Below are 20,223 nucleotides of genomic sequence, written 5' to 3' on the forward strand. Positions count from 1 at the left end.
AATAAATAAATAACCTCCTGAGAACCAGTCTATTCATTTATATCCTCTGTAATGGACATTTGTTTTTTTGTCTTTATCTTTCGACTTATTTGAGCTACCCTATAAGTCCATAAATACTAAATAGAGGAAATCCCGGGATTTCCATTGGTATCTGATTTTGTGTCTTTTATCTCCAAAGAGGAAGGAAATAACAAAAGAAAAGGTTTAATTGAGAAGATTCTTTTTTCCTTTATTCTCAGAAGGATGAATAATGTGTTGAAATGTTCAGTACCCCAGGCTTTGTTTTGCTGTCGGTGTCGGATGAATTAAGGCGGAGCAGTAGACCCCATCACAAGCTTCTTTCATCACTCTTTCCCCCCTGCACCCCAGAAAACACACATTTCTCTGCAGCTTAAGTAGGCGAGTACCCCTCTCAGCCAACACAAGTCACAGTAACAGGGCCAGCGTATCAGTGCCGTTGCCACATCAGTGGCATCTTTAGCTTCATATTCGTGTGATCAACCCCGTGTGAGTTTTAGTCCAGTGCGCGGGGAACTTTACACAGAAACAAAGGAAATCTGGCACCAAGTAAACTATTTAAATGGGGGAACAGATGACCACAAACGGCAAGAATGGCACCTCCACAGCTTGTGTGCCAAACAGTCACCCAGAGAAGGCTGAAGAGGTGGAAGGAAGGGGGCACTGGGGAACCAAAGCCGAGTTCATATTGACTGTGATGGGTGCGATCATTGGACCCGGGAATGTGTGGAGGTTCCCCTACCTGTGCTACAGAAAAGGAGGAGGTGGGTGAAAGAAACGCTCTTAGTCGTCAAGCACATTTTGTCCACCAGTATTTTTTTCCTCCGTGCGTTAGAACGAAAAATTCCGCCTTTCTTACAGGTGTGTTTTTCATCCCATACATCTTGTTCATATTCACGTGCGGGATCCCCCTCTTTTTCCTTGAGACTGCCTTGGGACAGTACACTAGCCAGGGGGGAATTACTTGCTGGAGAAGGATTTGTCCGCTCTTTCAAGGTAATTAAAATAAACTCCCCCAAATTTTTCTCCGAAATGTCAGTCATACTTTATATATATTCAGTGAGTCCTTATATTTACCAACGGGCTTGTATCCTAGTCTATTTTTTATGCGTGCTCGATTATTCCCCTAGAAACAGAGCTGAGACCGCCTCCGTGTCCAAAAATGGTCTCGGTCCAACAACAAACAGTGTTGAGGCAAGGTGCCAGAGGGAAGTTGTTTACACTTCCAGTAGGAAAGTAATCACTGCTACTGGAAGAGGAAGAATGATAAATTATTTATGCTCATGTAAAAGATTATTACACGCATGATTGTTAAGTGTAAGAACCACATGAATGCATTTCATAAATATGTTGGTTACGTTCCATTTATATTCCTGCTTCATTGCACAACGACCTTATTTATATAATTAGACCTCTGCAAAGAGAAAGTGTTTACACAGTGTTTCGACTGACATTGCACTTGTATATAGCTTACGTCTGCGGTGTTTCCTTTGCGCACCTCTTAGCTCTTAGACTTTAGGTGCTGTGCAAGAACAGAACAGTTTCAATAATTGGCCATTACCAATTTTATTTATTTGTTTGTTCATTTTAGGCATGGGCTATGCCAGTCACTTAATCATCGCATTCAGTGCAACATCTTATATTATAATCTTGGCATGGGCGTTCTTTTACCTGTTCCAGTCTTTCAGTGGGGATTTGCCTTGGGCCACATGTGGACACTACTGGAACACAGGTACTACAGTACTGGTATATTCTAAAAAGCAGTGACTATTGTATGCATTGCTTGTTGTGTGCTGTAATAGTTTTGAATATAGAATATATGAAATATAATTTGAAGGCAACACCTTTGACACTGTAAATGGGCATTTTTACTTTGCTGATGTTTTATTTCCACATCAGTCCAGCTCTGAGGTCCTTACACTGGCTGCCTGTCCGTCAGAGGATAGACTTTAAAGTTCTGATGCTGGCCTATAAAGCTGTGAATGGTTTAGGACCAAAATACATCAATGACCTCCTGACCCAGTATGAACCATCCAGATCCCTCAGGTCATCTGGATCCGGTCTTTTATCAGTTCCCAGAGTCAGAACCAGACACGGAGAAGCTGCATTCAGCTTTTATGCTCCTTATATCTGGAACAAACTCCCAGAAAGCCTCAGATCAGCTGAAACACTCAGTTTATTTAAATCCAGGTTGAAGACTCACCTGTTCTCAGCTGCATTTGAATAAAGCACCAAATCCACACTTTAAGCTTAAATTTCAAAACTTACATTTAACTACTGATTTTATCTACTGTTCTGATTTTATCTGTTTTGATTTTATATACTGTTGTTTGTTTGTTTGTTTGTTTGTTAATTAGTTAGTTAGTTTATTTGCTTGTTTTAATCAATTTTAAATCATGCTTTTTATTTGTTCTTGTTTCTAATGTCTCTGTAAAGCACTTTGAATCACCTTGTTGTTGAATTGTGCTATACAAATAAACTTGCCTTGCCTTGCCTTGCCTTCCCTATACCAGACTCATGCTTGGACTTAAGCCATCTGAATCTGAGTATGACGTCCAGACTGAACACTACTCTTCCTGTTGTGGAGTTTTGGCAGTAAGCATATAGTCAACTCACACAAGTTAAACAGAATGCTCCCCCCTCCTCCCCTTTTTCACTCCCCTCCCTCACTTGTCTCGTTCCCTCTCTCCTCCTTTCTTTATGATCATTTTCAGATGTTTTCTTTTAACTCTCCACTTCCTCCCACACTTTTTTTTTCCCTCATTCGTCAGTCATCCAATCTAGCACTCAATTTTCCTCCCTCCCAATTTCCACATGTCCTTCCCTTTCACCTGCCATTCATTTGTGGTCTCCTGGTCTCCCTCTCACCCACATTACTGCTCCCTTCATTTGACCAGGCGTCGGGTTTTAAAGGTCTCTGGTGGTATTGAGGAAGTTGGGGGCTTGCGATGGGAACTGGTCCTTTGTCTCATCCTCAGCTGGATTATCTGCTACTTTTGTGTTTGGAAGGGTATCAAGTCGACAGGAAAGGTTAGTAATTTAAAAACTGAACATCTTATTTTTTTTTAAATTTTTTCCTTTAAAAAAAACAAACAAGAAAAGTTGTAATAGTATATCATAAAACCATTCTAAAAAGATTTTAAAAGTCCTGATAATGTGGCCTTGTGAAAGAATGTACATTAAAAAAAATAACAGAGGATTTAATCTAGAGCCTTGTGGAACACCGTGCTTGTTGACAGCAAACAAACAACAAAAAACAGTGACTCAGTACAAAAATCCAAGATCAGTAAGACAATAATGCCAAATTAGTTTCCACAGCTAGTACACCAGTATGGCTAGGCAATAAAAGTCTATGACGCTAGAAACATGGTTGAGCAGCTGAACTAAAATAACAAGCAAAAACAGGAACTTTAAATGGATTGTACTGCAGACCACAAGGCAAACTGCTGTGGCTGACAAAACAATAACAACAAAAAAGGATGTTTTTGTAAAGAAATTGATGGATCCCTTGGCCTCTCCTTTAGCACCATAATAGAGATAAAAGCAATAAGACAGTATACTGAAGTATCCACACATAACGATTCCTGTCTGTGTCCTATAATTTACATCTTTGATCTGTCTTTACATTATTTGTTTGTAGGTCCAGGGTTGGCATTCATTGTTTACCCCCGTGCTGTAGCCATGATGCCAGTGCCCCAAGTGTGGTCGGTGTGTTTCTTCCTCATGATCATTCTGCTTGGGTTGGATAGTCAGGTACTAATCCACGTTAGAGTATGCATGAATGAAGAAATGGAATACTATGTGACTAATGAACAAACCGTGTGTTGCAATTGGTTCCTTACAGTTTGTTGGTCTGGAGTGTGTGATGACATCACTGGTTGATCTTTTTCCTTGCCTGCATCAAGGCTATAGACGTGAGCTGCTTCTGCTGGCTGTATGCTGTACCTGCTGTTTGCTGGGACTCTCCTTGGTCACTGAGGTACGTATTCAGTACAGACGGAGCTACACGATAAGAAAACATTAAGGAAGTTTTTGATACTGTTTGACCGATATAGCTCTTAATGTGATTTGTAGTGAGACTGAAAGAACTATATAAGGTATGTAGTCAACTACTAACTAAACCTTAGTTATTGACACTACATGTTTTAGTGTACAGGTAGAATCAAGGGAAGTGGCCTCTACTGGAACACATTTAAAAAATAGGGATGAAACAGTGGGGTTAAATCCATGTATTCTGGGGGGCTAAGACAGATCTAATGAAAAATAAACGAACAGAATAAACTTATACTATAAATCTTATATCTAAACATTTAGTTTTACCTAAAAATGAGACCGCTATGGTGTGCTAACTAGAATACAGTTCATATTTAGGAGTTTTTTCCCCAAGGATCCAATTTCCAAGTATGGAAAAATTCTTTTACATAGCAAGAACACGTATGTGCTCCAGATGTGAGTTTGATCAATTTTGGTTTTGGTGTAACACTATAACCCGCAACTGAAATCCTTTACTCTTGTCACTGTGCAAAACAAGTACTGCATGTTGCATTCTTGCTCTTTTATCTCCAGGATTACTGCTACTGTGGTGTATACTTTATGAATGATGCCTTTGAGTTGGGGGAGTTGTATCTGGGGATTGCGTGGGTTGCATTTGGCCACGGTTTCCATGCTAAGTAGAGCGGATGCAGCTGTCATGACTGGTGGTTGGGTATCACTTACCTTTGTAACACTGCCTTTTTATACTGGTTCCAACTTAGTATCTTAGCAGGGTTCCCACTGCACTAGAGCCTCTATAGCTCCAGCTGTGACTGACGCTTCCTTCTTTTGACGTTCCAGCTCTAGAAAACAGCTGCATTTTAATTATGTATTTGGGTCTTCTGCTCATCTAAGGTTCTTGAATATGTTGCTGTAGCTTCTCAGTACTTGCTCATATGTGTCTTGTTCTAGTAATGCACTTTAATCAGCATGTCCTGCTTGCCTGACAACTTGAAACTAAAGCTTGGCTGAAACTGGGCCGTGCAACAGGATAATGATTCCAAGCACAACAACAAATCCAAAACAGAATGGCTGACAAAGAAAAATAAAAATCAAGACGCTGCAATGGCCCAGACCTCAAACAGACTGAAATGCTGCAGTGGAGCCTTAACAGAGCTATGCATAAATAAATTGTTGTAGGGAAGACTTGGCTAAAGTTTCTCAGAATCAGAATATTTTATTAGTCATTGGGGAAGACTGGGCTAAAATTCTTCCACAATGACATTAGAAACCAATAAAGAAGTTATTGCTGCGAAAGGGGGTTTTATAAGGTGTTATATCATGGAGGTGCAGGCTTTTGGATTGAGCACTCATAACAAGCCAGATGATTCATTTCTTCTTTAGCCTGGAGCATGTGGTGTCTGTGTGTTCCAAAAATGTCAATTCATGACCACAGAGCAGTTTTTTACTCCATGTCCATGTTGAATGAGCTCTGGCACAGAGATACAGTGGGGCAAAAAAGTATTTAGTCAGCCACCGATTGTGCAAGTTCCCCCACCTAAAATGATGACAGAGGTCAGTAATTTGCACCAGAGGTACACTTCAACTGTGAGAGACAGAATGTGAAAAAAAAATCCATGAATCCACATGGTAGGATTTGTAAAGAATTTATTCGTAAATCAGGGTGGAAAATAAGTATTTGGTCAATAACAAAAATACAACTCAATACTTTGTAACATAACCTTTGTTGGCAATAACAGAGGTCAAACGTTTACTATAGGTCTTTACCAGGTTTGCACACACAGTAGCTGGTATTTTGGCCCATTCCTCCATGCAGATCTCTCAAGAGCAGTGATGTTTTGGGGCTGTCGCCGAGCAACACGGACTTTCAACTCCCGCCACAGATTTTCTATGGGGTTGAGGTCTGGAGACTGGCTAGGCCACTCCAGGACTTTCAAATGCTTCTTACGGAGCCACTCCTTTGTTGCCCGGGCGGTGTGTTTTGGATCATTGTCATGTTGGAAGACCCAGCCTCGTTTCATCTTCAAAGTTCTCACTGATGGAAGGAGGTTTTGGCTCAAAATCTCACGATACATGGCCCCATTCATTCTGTCCTTAACACGGGTCAGTCGTCCTGTCCCCTTGGCAGAAAAACAGCCCCATAGCATGATGTTTCCACCCCCATGCTTCACAGTAGGTATGGTGTTCTTGGGATGCAACTCAGTATTCTTCGTCCTCCAAACACGACGAGTTGAGTTTATACCAAAAAGTTCTACTTTGGTTTCATCTGACCACATGACATTCTCCCAATCCTCTGCTGTATCATCCATGTGCTCTCTGGCAAACTTCAGACGGGCCTGGACATGCACTGGCTTCAGCAGCGGAACACGTCTGGCACTGCGGGATTTGATTCCCTGCCGTTGTAGTGTGTTACTGATGGTGACCTTTGTTACTTTGGTCCCAGCTCTCTGCAGGTCATTCACCAGGTCCCCCCGTGTGGTTCTGGGATCTTTGCTCACCGTTCTCATGATCATTTTGACCCCACGGGATGAGATCTTGCGTGGAGCCCCAGATCGTGGGAGATTATCAGTGGTCTTGTATGTCTTCCATTTTCTGATGATTGCTCCCACAGTTGATTTTTTTCACACCAAGCTGCTTGCCTATTGTAGATTCACTCTTCCCAGTCTGGTGCAGGTCTACAATACTTTACCTGGTGTCCTTCGAAAGCTCTTTGGTCTTGGCCATGGCGGAGTTTGGAGTCTGACTGTTTGAGGCTGTGGACAGGTGTCTTTTATACAGATGATGAGTTCAAACAGGTGCCATTCATACAGGTAACGAGTGGGGGACAGAAAAGCTTCTTACAGAAGACGTTACAGGTCTGTGAGAGCCAGAGATTTTCCATGTTTGAGGTGACCAAATACTTATTTTCCACCTTGATTTACGAATAAATTCTTTACAAATCCTACCATGTGAATTCATGGATTTTTTTTTCACATTCTGTCTCTCACAGTTGAAGTGTACCTCTGGTGCAAATTACTGACCTCTGTCATCATTTTAAGTGGGGGAACTTGCACAATCGGTGGCTGACTAAATACTTTTTTGCCCCACTGTAAGAGCAGTGTTTCTGGATTGTGTCCACATAAGGCTTTTTCTTTGCCTTCATCTGCATTTGTGGGTGACGTGGCAGACAATGATTTCTGGAAGTGATCCTGAGACTAGTAGTGCAGTGATTTCCATGACAGAATCATGCCTGTTTTTAATGAAGTGCTGTTTGAGAGCTTAGGGATCTCAGGCATCTAATATTAAGAATCAGCCTTGTCCATATTCAGTCTTGTTGACAGACAACATGTTATGTACACATAGATGATAAGTTGTTTACAGTCTTCACAATTTTACAATTTACAATTTGAAATTGTGAGATGGAACGGTTGGAAAAGTGAAGATGAAGTCACCTGTGTCCCAAATTTTCTTGTTGAATCGCTGCATATTGGAGAAGTGAAAATGTTTTTTAGCTGGAGGATCCGGTCTTTTAGAATCAGAATCAGAATACTTTATTAATCCCGAAGGAAATTATGGGTTACAGCAGGCAGCATGCTAATGGCGGATCCGCACTTACAAAGGAACCTTTATAAGTGTAGGGCAACTAAACTGGCCAAACGGAGCTCCAACACAAGCATAATGTAATTAGAGTACCATACCTGGAATGAATGTAGAAAAACATTAAAAGAGATGTCTTTTATCTCAAAAATCTCTTTAAAAACACCACAGAAGAGAAGTTTCTATGATGAAGCACAATGCAAAATCTGGTAGTTAAAACCACCAGCTTTACTAGATATATATATATATATATTAGGAAATCAGAGTGTCATTACAGTTAGTTTGTATATATGTATATATGTATATATGTATACATGTATATATATATATATATATATATTACCACGGTGGTCCCCGTGGTAATCGGAGCACTAGGTGCGGTGACTCCCAAGCTAGCTGAGTGGCTCCAGCAGATCCCGGGAACAACATCGGAGATCTCTGTCCAGAAGAGCGCAGTCCTGGGAACAGCTAAGATACTGCGCAGGACCCTCAAGCTCCCAGGCCTCTGGTAGAGGACCCGAGCTTGAAGGATAAACCGCCCGCAGGGGCGTGCTGGGTGTATTATTTATTTATTTTTTTTATATATATATATATATATATATAATAGGGTGCAACGATACTCGTATCGATATTGAACCGTTCGATACAGTGCTTTCGGTTTGGTACGCATATGTATCAAACAATACAAAATTTTTAATTTATTTTATCAAGTTTCCTTCTGCTGTCTGTGTTGAGCGCTCAGTGGATCTGTGCTCGACAGTGCAACCTAGGCGGAGTAGTTGAACACAGATTCACTGAGCGCAGCGCAAGCTAGCGAGACAGAAGTTGCAACATGGAAAATTGAACCTCCCCCACCCTCATTCAGATCTGGGGCCCGTTCTTCGTACGTCGTTTACTACATCCAAGATCAAATGACACATCCAAGACCAAATCATCGCGCTAACCGTGAGCTCGCTAATCCGGTTCTCCGAACACACCTGCTGTTGACGATTAGTACAGCTGGATGAAGTAATGTGAGATCACTGGGTGTCGTAAAAGGGGCTACGCATCGATAGTAGAAACATTGATCGGCAACCCTCTGATTGGTCGGCGAAAATGTCGAAGGAGCGCGCTCGGTATTTTTCGGCAGCAGAGCAAGAACTCTTGAGTGAGGGATTTCAGGAGTTTCAGAGTTTAATCAGAACACAAGGGAACACTGCAAAGGCTGCAAAAGCAAGGAGAGAGGGCTGGCAGAAAGTTGCTGACAAATTAAACTCGTAAGTGATTTAATAATAACAATAATAATGGATTGGATTTATATAGCGCTTTTCAAGGCACCCAAAGCGCTTTACAATGCCACTATTCAGTCACTCTCACATTCACACACTGGTGGAGGCAGCTACGGTTGTAGCCACAGCTGCCCTGGGGCAGACTGACAGAAGCGAGGCTGCCATATCGCACCATCGGCCCCTCTGGCCAACACCAGTAGGCGGTAGGGTAGATTTATTATATTACACTATATTATCCAATATTATATTACATTATATTATATTATGTTATATTATATCCCCTTACACATTAGAGCCACAACAGGACCCACTAGAACATGGGAACAAGTAAAAGTGAAATATAGGAATATTCTACAGAATGGTAATATTTATCACTTATATTGCTTTTCGTCTCTTGAAAAGAGACCCTGAAATAATCTGTTTGTTTGTTCATAACAGCAACCAAGAAAAGGGCAGAGCAAAAAAAAAAGACAGGTGGTGGTCCTGCACCCCCTCGTCAACAAGTTGGTTAAGTGAATAATACCCTCACGGGAATATCGATATCTCTCAATGAGCACACTGTCGCGCTGAGCTAAAGGATCCTGTCTATCCCGCAATATACGCTGAATTCTGAGGACTCTCCTTATCAATCTTGCACCTTCCGCAATGGGTGGCTCGCGTATACGGACAGGACATGGCTGCGACAGGCTTCCCAAATCCACCTTCGCTTTTATAGCCGTGGTCTCTCATCTTGATTACACAAAGTAATTTGCAATTACTACTCTGAAATATGACTTACATCTGTAATAATAGTACATTTCCCTTTTTTAGGAAATGACCTGTATGTATCTGTGTGAAATCAATAAATGGATCAAGTGCTGCATTATCTTTAGTTACATTGATGTTATTTATTTATGGTGAAACAGTGGTGGAATATCGCTGTTGCTTTCGTATAAATGAAGCGGACATACCTGCGTGGCCGCGATCTAATCCTGTTTGCATAAAGTAAACCTGCTCCCGAGCAGGTTTACGCTTACGGCTCTGTTGCTATGGCAGCAAGTCCCGGATGAGCTTCGGGGAACCGAACGATCCAAGATCACGCGAAATCGTCAACAATCTAATCCAGCTAACTTACTTAGCGAGGTACGAAGAACGGGCCCCTGGCCTTTGGAACTATTTTGGTTTTCATGTGAAGTATGACCCTGAAGGTAAGCGTGTCATGGACTAAAGTAAAACAGTATGTCGGATGTGCCACACAATGCTCAATTACATGGGTGGGAACTAGTGGTTAGCGCAGTTAGCTCGTTAACGTGTTGGCTGTCCAGCCCCACACATGGGGCGATCCGCGGTAGCTCGTTAACGGAGATTTGCCGTGTTGTGGCGTAAACATCACTTCAGATTAACGCTGACAGCACTAGTGGGAACACAACAAATATGACTGCACATTTACTCCGACATCATCCTAGTGCAAAGACAAGTGGAAACAGACAAAAACAACAAGCACGCATGCTACAAACTTTACCCGAGTCATTTAGACAGCCGTTAGCACATGATTCTCCTTATGGGGACCTGATATGTTTAATAATATGCTGCTGAGAATATAGCCCAGAAGAAGCGTATAGTATAGCTTTTATTTTGGAAAGAGCCATTTCTCTGTAATAAACTCTCTTTTCCAAAGATGAGTGATTTCTTGATCAGATAGATTAATTTTTTTCTTACTTTTTTGTTTCAGCAACATTAAATTTAAAAACTGTACTTTTGAGTTAAAATATATATTTATAATTTTAATAAATGACAAATTAAAAAAGCATGAACACTTTTTTGTATCGAAAAAATATCGAACTGTGACACCAAAGTATCGAACCGAACCGTGAATTTTGTGTATCATTGCACCCCTAATATATAACTGTAATGACGCTCTGATTTCCTAAATTTTAACAGAAAGAAAAAGACACTGATCAGAAGAGATTTCGTTTGATAAGGTGGATTTCAAGATTCTGGCAAAAGGCCTATAATAGTTACCCTTTTCTTGGAAAACACTTTTAATTTTAAAAACTTTGCACTGCAAAAGTTTTTAGATAACAGATCTGAGATCACTCTGGTTAAGTCTCAAAATGGCAAAGACATAATTAGGCAACATACACGGGAGCTACAACAACTTACTGTTTTCTGGTGTAATATACAATTTTACAGTATTACCATGGCAACCACAATTAGAATAAATATCAGAATTTTTATATGTTTTATAAGTTTGCATCTAATTGGTATAAAACCATCAAACTGCTTCAGTAAATTTTTAATTACTCTATTAAAATGTAAATTGCTCCAGTAAACCCTAAGGAAAAAAATGCATTATAAAGTCATGCCAAGGGACATGACCAAGCATGCTTGTGTCAACTGTTGTGAGTGAGACTGAGTATGTCTGTGATTAGCTTTATTTCCTAACTTTCTTTTTATCATTGGATTTGAACGACTGTGTATTATTCCCCCTGTCCTTTTTTGTTTTTTTAGGGAGGAATGTATCTGCTCCAGCTGTTAGATCATCATGTCTGTAGTGGCACCACTCTGCTGCTTCTCTCTTTTTGCCAGTCTGTGAGCATTGGCTGGGTGTATGGTAAGTCAGACAAATAGCCAACCAATTACAGACTGTGTTGTGACAAAAAAAAAAGACGCTGCTCAGATTCAGAACAATTTTCATTGAGACAAAGACCAGCGTCTGCTTGTTTGGTATAGATTAGTTTGAAATAAATGGTTGGTCTTTCTAATAGCTCTCTTTTACCTAAAGGTGCTGATCGTTTTTATGGTAACATCTCAGACATGATTGGCTATCGTCCACACCCATTCATGAAGTACTGTTGGCGCTACATCACTCCTTTCACCTGTTTTGTAAGTCATGTCATATAATAATGTGTAATTTGTGTTTCCCTTTCCACAGTTTTGGCACTGCAGAGTATTCACACTTTTCAGTTTCACACTGAAGAATAATCCACTTTGTCTTATTTCATCACAGGGCACCTTTATCTTCTCCATTGTCAGATATTCCCCGCTGAAGTTCAGTAGCACTTATGTTTATCCACTCTGGGCCAACATCTTGGGCTGGTTCATTGCCACAGTCTCCCTCTCCCTCATTCCACTGTTTCTATTATATAAAATAATCCAGGGAAAGGGCACTCTTCGACAGGTGAGCCTTTTTTCTCTCAAAAATTGTGGAATCAGTATGAGATGGCTTATATTTGATGGGGAAGGGATTCACTTTTAAGAACCATCACTGACAAAGAAAAACAATAACTTATGACATACATTGAGCATTCACTGTTTTTATTGTTTATCTATGCTTAGTTATTTTGGTGTATTAATAGACAGAATAGTTTTTATCAATGGGAAAAGCTGTTAAATGTATGAAAATGCAGTTAAAAGTCCAAAACCTATGACCCTGTTCACATTTTCCAAAGCAGTCCAGTCTGAGTTGGAGACTTTGGTTGGCTGATTCTGGCCCCTGGGTCTGAGAAAAGTGTTTGGATTTTCCCGCATTGTTAAATTCAGTGTTTGAACATTTTTAAAGAGTTTTGGGGGATGAATGACGTAATTGAATGTAGTTGTGCTTTTTTTTTGTTTAAATCTGGGCAATTATATAGAAACAGAGGTCTTAACCTGGGTATGTTCAAGAATTGTTAAATACAACTTGGACTGCATACACTGAATCCCTGCCTTTCACCAGGAGTATCAGCAGGAGATCTCAAATCATCTTACATAAGAATGGGTTTATGGAAAACACTTTTAGAATTAATACATGGAAAACAATGTATCTAGACTCTTTTTTTCTGTTTAATTAGCGAGCCTTACTCCACCATAATGTGACCGTGGCCTCTGAGTTTCATGTTAAGTCAGTTCTGTTCTACTGCTGCAAATACTTATCAGCACACTAAACGTATTTCACCTTTTTTGTGTTTTTATTACATCTTCATGAAATGTCAAATTATAATATTGTAATACTGAATTGTTCTTTTACAGGAAAACTGAATGCAATTCTTTCATTGGTTGTAAAGTTTCAAGATTGTATTTAATTGTGCCTCATATCTTCCAAAAATGTTAATCAAAAATCTATTTAAAGATGGCTTTTTTTAAATCCTCAAAACAATTACAATCTACAATTTATCCTTTCTTTCCTCAGCGTTTCTTAGAGCTCTGCCAGCCTGTAGACGAACCGCTGTTTGATCAAAACCTCCATCTTGCTTTGGGACGAGATGGTACAGCAGACCACACAGACCTCGCTTCTTTATCATGCAATGGGGAAAACACTCAATGAACACAATAACATAACGGACATTGTAAATTACTCTCTGCTCTTCTGAGCTTTTATCCATCTAATGAAACTTAAAGAGTGCTTTGAAAAGAACAAACATGCCCTGAAATTTTTACCTACAGCTTTCACATTTGTACCTTACCTTAGTTTACCTTTATCTAATTATATTTCATCTTTAAGCTTTAATATCTTCAATAGCAATAAACATATATTATCAAAATATATTAGAACAAGCTTATATACTGTTTATATAGTTTGTCTTAAGCGAGCTGAATAATAGAACTGCACACACACACACACACACACACACACACACACACACACACTCATATAATTTTAAGCTGCGTTACCATTTCATATGAATAAATAAATCCCATGTAGTGATGGGATCAAAATGCTGGCATTCTGATCCATGAGAAGGCAACTCTGTAGTCAGTACTACATTATTCCATGACTAAAGTACTCATGTAGTACCCATCTGTAAACTCAGGCGTAGTTTTGAACTCATCTGTTAATTCTTGTAACTGTATCTAGACCGTTTACCAAATCTGTCCAGACAATTGTTACTATTAATTCAATTATTATTTTTTATTATTTTGTATCGGTATTGTTTGTTTTGCTTACGGTAGTCACTTTGTTCATTTCATTTCAGTTTCAAATATTTAAAAGTGTTTGCTTCTTCATTTTTTCCATAACATGGAGGGTTTTGTATTAAATTCAGAATGTGATCTGCAATAATGACGTCCCAGTCTCAAAAAACACATTCTTCTTGTGGTGTTGTGTTGATAATTTTGACCAAAGGGACAGACTAAAGCTGAAGAAATTTTCTGTATATTATTATTTTAGCTTAGATTCAATACGATATGAAAAGTGGAAAAAGCAGCCAAAATCTACAGAAAGGCTGAAGACCACTTAAAAATTCTACAAGAATATTTTGCTCCTTGTAGGGTAGGTAACTGTATTGATCTGACAATGGAAATTGTTGTGTTACCGCAGCAATATAAAGAATAGGAAGCAAAATATGAAGAAATGAGGAGTGGCTTCCAACGTACTGTAAGTATTTCTGTTTCGCAATTTCTTGAATGAAAAAATTAACCCTAAATATTTTTTTGTGCAATAAAGCAGATTATTTAATTATTTTATTAAAGAGAAAGAGAAAATAAATATTTTCCACTTAGTGAACCAAACTATAATTTTTATATATATATATAATTACAAAGTGTGTGTCTGTTGGTAAAATAAGTGTTGGACACGTCACCAGTTTTCAAAGTAAATATATTTCTAAAGGTGCTATTGACACGAAATTATCACTAGGTGCCAGTAACAACTCATCCAATCTACACATGCAAAGAAATAAAAACATAGAGGTCTATAAATTAAGTTATGTGTAATAAAAAAGTACTGAACTCACTTCGTGAAATGTATTTTCAAAAGCCTTTGTTGGTGATGATGTCTTCAAGATCCTGTATTGAGAAACTTGTCTCATGCATTTCCCCAAATGGATTTTGGTCCATTCTTCCACACAAACTATTTATACTTTTTTCCACTCCTGCACACTGGGCGTGGACCACCCATAATTTTGTTGTACATATAAAATGACAATAAAGGGCTACTCTATTCTATTCTAAATCCTGACTGTTCTGTGGATTCAGGTGACTGGCCAGCTTCCACCAGCTTTAATTCCTTCTCTGAAACCAAATGAGAGTTTCCTTGGGTGTATTTGGTGAACTGATGTTCTTTTCACTTCCAGGATTATGGCCCCAACAGTGCTCACTGGAACCTTCAGTAGCTGAGAAATTAACCAATAACCAACACCATCAGTATGTTTTGCTACCATGAGGGTGCCAAGGTCTTGAGAGAACTCACTGGTTTAACCCATCATTAGATGCTTCTTGTGTGTGAAACATTGGTAATTTTCATAGCCCATCAGTTGGACTGAACCAGCTGATAATGATTTACACTGAGTGGCAGGATTGCTTTCTAATGCGTGGATTAGATGGATTATTACTGACATCTGGTGAGAATCTAGTGAGAATTCCATGTCAAAAGCACCTTTTGAAATATACATTTACTTAGAAAACTGGTGATGTGTTCAATACTTTATTTCTATATATAAATTCCCGACTCATCTCTGTAGGCAGTCATTACCCTTTAAGCTCAGGTTCTCTACCCAAGGCCTGGGAAGTTGAGGGTCCTGCACTGTATCTTTGCTGTTCGTAGGACTGCGCTCTTCTGGACAGAGATCTCGAGTGGTCCAGTTATCCCTGAAACCACTTCTCTGGTGAGCCTGGTGAATGAAAGAGATGGGCTGGGGCTAGAGGTGCCCAACGTACAAATCTTATAGATCACTATTTTGAAACGCATCATGGCCTCCACACGCTGCATATCCTGCCTTCTTGGATGACCTGATCATCCACTGTGACACCTGGGTGGAGCATGTGCACTAGGTGGCCACGGTCCTGAGGCCGGCAAGAATCACGGCCAACCTATGCAGATTTTAAAGCAATTCTTAATTTAAACACTATAAAATATATAGGTGAAGTACATATACTGGAAAAAGCACCCAAAAAAATTGTACATAAAATACAGCTTTGTGTTTTTTCAGTGTTTATTTGTTAATTCCATTTCAGGACACAGTTTCTCATTCTTAATTTAAATTGCCCATTTAATGATGTGTGGGTGGCATGACCATGCACAACAAAGTTCTGAGTTATTTTTCAGTTTAAAAACAAAACAAAACAAAACAAAAAAAACCAAATACAAACAAACAAAACCAAAAAATCTCAAACTTCCCACTCAGACTTGTAAAAATCATCTTCTGGGACTGGATGATAAACAGAGCAGTGGACACACAGACTGGACTGACCAGCAAGTGAGCGGGTGAGTCAGTTCAGAAAATGCAATCCATGTATAGAACAAACAAACAAACACACAAAGCACACACAAACAAAAAACAAAGAAAGAAACAAAAAAAAGCAACATTTTACAACTTCAACCTAAAGCGCTCCATCTATGCAAGATAGCATGGGTGCTGTGTAGTTTCAGTCCACAAAGTCAGTTTCAGTCCACTTCTGTCAGGCCACAGGGTCTTCTGAACTCTTGACCTCGCTCATGAATCCACTTATTTGAGACTGATAAAAAGACAAGACAAATAAAATTAACCAAGTAAAGCAGCTTGAACATGCTGTCTAATAGCTTTTGACATTTTAAATCATATGAACACTTACTTTTTTGTAAATAAGCTTGCACATCTCAAGTACCTAAAGTAAACCACATTTAAGCCTGCTGGATTCTTCTCTTATTTATAATTAATTCAATATTTATACTTGTACAAATGGAAAAGCTAGAAATGATAAAATGTTATTTTTACATTGTATTAGGGAATTAGTTTTGCTTATTATAGTGCTGTTTTATCATTATTAGTTTCATTTCCTCTCTAATGCTGCCTCATGTTTTGCAATAACATCTTGAATTGTGAACCTGTTAATTCACATACTTGAAGTGATAGTGGTTGCAGAGTAGAGCACTTAAAAATTCTGTACAAACCAAAGCACACACCAGGACCAACTGGATTAAATATTAGATATCAAATATTTTATTTATTGTGCAGCTGTAATTGTCATTGACCTCCTGTTTTCTGTTTTCTTGTCTTTATGTTTAATGAGAACGTGGCCGTTTCCAAACCTATTTGATGAATCACAAATGTGGCTTTATAAATCTGAACTACAGCTTACCCCATTTGCTTCCTACTAGGACAGGACAGGCTGCATGTCTGGTCCTATAGTCTCCCTCGCCACTCCTGAACAAATTATACCAGAACACTGATGTTCCCTGTGGAAAAATAATTAGAAGGCAAATATGACGATAAAGTTGAGTGTCCAGTAAATAGGAGGTTTAAAAGTACTTGGAGTAAAAATGGCTTACTGCTCATGGTAGGGTAAAAAGTCAAGGGCACCAAAATAATTCTGGACTTGAATTAGCTTTAAAAAATATATATATATAAAATCTTTTTTGTGTTTGTTCAGCTGTCTTTGTGAGATCGTGACTATTTCTGATTTTGTTAAAAAACAGTTTAACTATAAAGTAAACGCTAATAGCCTGAGGATAGCAGTAGTATAAAATAAAAAGACAATACAAAGGGAATAATAATGCAGGTCTTCACACAAGCTCGCTCACAATCAAAGAAACATAAAAATATCATCACCTTTCTTGGCCAGATTACTGCTCCAAGGTCAGGGAAGACTGTGGCACCTCCTGCCTCAACATCACTCATCTGAAAAAAGACAAGATCATTTATAATCACTAGTGGTCACTGGCTTCTCGTAAGACGCTATTCCATATTACGCCATGTCTCAATAAGCAGAGGTGCGGACTCGAGTCACATGACTTGGACTCGAGTCAGACTTGAGTCATTAATTTTATGACTTTAGACTTGACTTGAAAAAAATGTTCTAAGACTTGTGACTTGACTTGGACTTTTACACCAATGACCTGGCACTTGAATTGGACTTGAACCGGTTTACTTGAAAAGACTTGATATTTCACCCCAAATATAAAATTTAACATGCATATTATATAGAAAGTGTGCACCATTAATTCAATTCATTGATTCATTTATTCAAACCACACTCTGTATGTATGTGTGCGTGAGCTGTAGCACAGCCAATCAAATTAAACCGATAAAAAAAAAAAAAAAAAAAAAAAAAAAAAAAAAAAATTGCTCACAAATGCTGCAAGGAGTTATTTTTTTCAGGTACATAAACTATGAAGTAGTCAACAAAAAACCGAATTGCAATATGCAAAACATGCAAGAAGAGAATCACAGACAGAGATGGAACAACTTCCAACTTTCTCCGACAGTTGAAGTTGCATAAAGAACGGTAGGTGGTGCTTCTCTCTTGCTACGATGAGATCATGACTTCATCTAACAAGCAAATCTTGTCCAGGCTATGTTGGTGATACAGTTTTTTTTAATGTGTATGATATTTTTTTCATGCGATTTTAAAGCCGGCCCTACAAGCGCATCCAAGAATAACATGCAGCTTATCTCAGAACTGTCGGTGAAAATTATTCTTGGAGCTAAGTTTAATTGAGCTGCATTTTATAGAGGTGCAATTTCACAATTTGTGTATATTTTCTAAGTTCACTATTTCGTCATGTGTTGAGAAAAACACAGATTTTAAAATTATATGGTCTAATATTTACAGTTAGCATATAACTGCAACATTCCTTTTTCGTTTTTTTTTTTTTTTTTTTTTTTAAAGACTCGAAAGGACTTGAAATTCAAAGTTTCAGACTTGTTACTTTACTCGGACTTTTACACCAGTGACTTGAGACTCGACTCTGACTTGCCTGACATTACTTGAGACTTGACTTGTGACTTGAGGATAAAGACTTGAGACTTACTTGAGACTTGCAAAACAATGATTTGGTCCCACCTCTGTCAATAAGTTACGTAAAAAATAAAAAGTGTGATTGTTCATGTTGTGAAGTTCTTCCCTCAATGCTGTTTTCTTTCATCCTTAAACTTGTTTACCAATTGTTACCAATTTACGGTATAGATTAGGGCTGGGCGATATGGCCTAAAATTCATATCGCGATATAATTTGAAGCATGTGCAGTAACGATATATATCGCGATATATTCTTTTCTTCTGTATAACGTATTTTCCACACTATAAGGCACACTTAAAATCCTTTAATTTTCTCAAAAATTGAGAGTGTTCCTTATGTATGAATTCTGGTTGTGCTTACTGACCTCGAACCGATTTGGGCTAGGAGAAATCTGTTAAAAAAATGTTTTAGTACAACTTTGGTAAGCTGCACTGCTTGATGGATTGTCAGAGCATTACGGCTGCTGCTTGGTGTTCTCTATCATGCGGCACTGGGTCTGCTATAATCTATGTGCTGCAGTCCATTTTATTAGTGGCTTTCTACTGTGAACATTGTCTGCTGTTCTTATTATATTTGATATTAATGCTCTTAACTGTATTATTTTATTGTTTTTTTGTAAAGCACTTTGGTATGCCTAGGCTTTTAATGTGCTCTATAAATAAAGGTTGTTGTTGTTGTTGTTGTAGTGAGGAGCTTCAGAGTAATCTGGGTCCAAAACTCCGTCCGCTTCAGGTCCCAAAGTCAAACGAACACTGAGAGTTAAAAATGGTCTAAATTCTTTAATCTTTAATAAAATCATCAACGATGCTGCTTTACCAGGTGTAACAAGTAAGTTTAACATCCAGGCATCCATGAAAACAGAAGTTATTAAATTTAACGGAGTTAGAAGTTAACAGGAAGTTAGCTCGCTAGTTTCCACCTAAACATGACACCATGTTCTGGCTGAGAGATTTTTGAAACTAATTAAAACGTACAGCTCTGCTACCACTTCCAACATAAATGAAGACAGAAAACTAAACAGCAGTGGCATTTGCAGGGTTACTGAAGTTGGACTACCTGGTATATAATGTTGTGCTACGTGATTGCTAGCGACACAGCTATGTTAGCATAATATTAGCACAGTGAAGCTGGAGGATGAACGTCAACTTTTTTTCCACTCGATAAAAGTTAACGTGAGGGATTCTGGTAGTTAGGGACAAATGCAATCGCATAGCAGGATGCTATACATGGGCCAAACTTCAATCAGGAGAACAACTGAGATTATTCATCCACAATACAAGGTTAGTTATTAATATACTGCGACAACATGGGAGTAGAGCAGCTGCGAGAGAATTCAACATTAATGAATCAATGTTACGGAAGTGGAGGAAGCGCAGTTTTTGGCTTTCCCCATATTTCAAAAGTGCTTCATCTCTTTGCTATGATTGTCGGCATAATTTGCAGATGATAATGGTTGTAGCCGCTGCGATGCTTTCGACCAAAACAGGCGCAGCTTGATGACATCATCAACGTGCGCTATCGCGATAGAGCGGTATAGTCAAAATCTCTACCGTTGGCCAAATTTATATCGTTTCTATCGTATATCGTTTATATCGCCCACCCCATGTACATGTATGATGTATGAATTTAAACCGTGAACGGAGGTGGGGTGCAGCAATCCATACACTACATGCTCTACATCATTCAAAATTCA

General features: G+C 38.8%; 2 protein-coding genes across 6 annotated transcripts in view; one reads left to right on the forward strand and one right to left on the reverse strand.

Moving 5' to 3' along the window:
• The first annotated feature begins 488 nt into the window (after positions 1-488).
• Positions 489-19,585, forward strand: LOC147320957 (sodium- and chloride-dependent GABA transporter 2-like). Its single transcript, XM_086307371.1, has 11 exons — positions 489-782; positions 880-1,014; positions 1,610-1,750; positions 2,532-2,613; positions 2,916-3,048; positions 3,481-3,771; positions 3,863-3,997; positions 11,346-11,448; positions 11,620-11,720; positions 11,845-12,015; positions 13,006-19,585. Exons 1-11 carry the CDS (start codon positions 581-583, stop codon positions 13,138-13,140), a joined length of 1,629 nt encoding a protein of 542 aa, XP_086163497.1. The 5' UTR covers positions 489-580; the 3' UTR covers positions 13,141-19,585.
• LOC147320958 (prolyl 4-hydroxylase subunit alpha-2-like) overlaps positions 15,709-20,223 on the reverse strand; it is a 47,562-nt gene continuing 43,047 nt past the window's right edge. For 3 of the 5 annotated variants that reach the window (XM_086309240.1, XM_086309243.1, XM_086309242.1), the window contains 3 exons: positions 17,342-17,410; positions 16,872-16,968; positions 15,710-16,268 (listed from right to left, as the gene is read on the reverse strand). In XM_086309240.1, coding sequence (XP_086165366.1) covers positions 16,198-16,268; positions 16,872-16,968; positions 17,342-17,410 — 237 coding nt within the window. In that variant the 3' untranslated portion in view covers positions 15,710-16,197. Of the gene's footprint in view, positions 16,269-16,871; positions 16,969-17,340; positions 17,411-20,223 lie in introns of those variants that run through there. The other 2 variants (XM_086309241.1, XR_015131301.1) reach the window with 2 other exon arrangements.

Source organism: Aulonocara sp. 'chitande type north' Nkhata Bay, linkage group LG10 (assembly GCF_057382095.1).
Source record: "Aulonocara sp. 'chitande type north' Nkhata Bay isolate Kocher_YH1m ecotype deep benthic linkage group LG10, A_spYH_male_GT1.1, whole genome shotgun sequence".
In the NCBI taxonomy this organism is placed as follows: domain Eukaryota; kingdom Metazoa; phylum Chordata; class Actinopteri; order Cichliformes; family Cichlidae; genus Aulonocara; species Aulonocara sp. 'chitande type north' Nkhata Bay.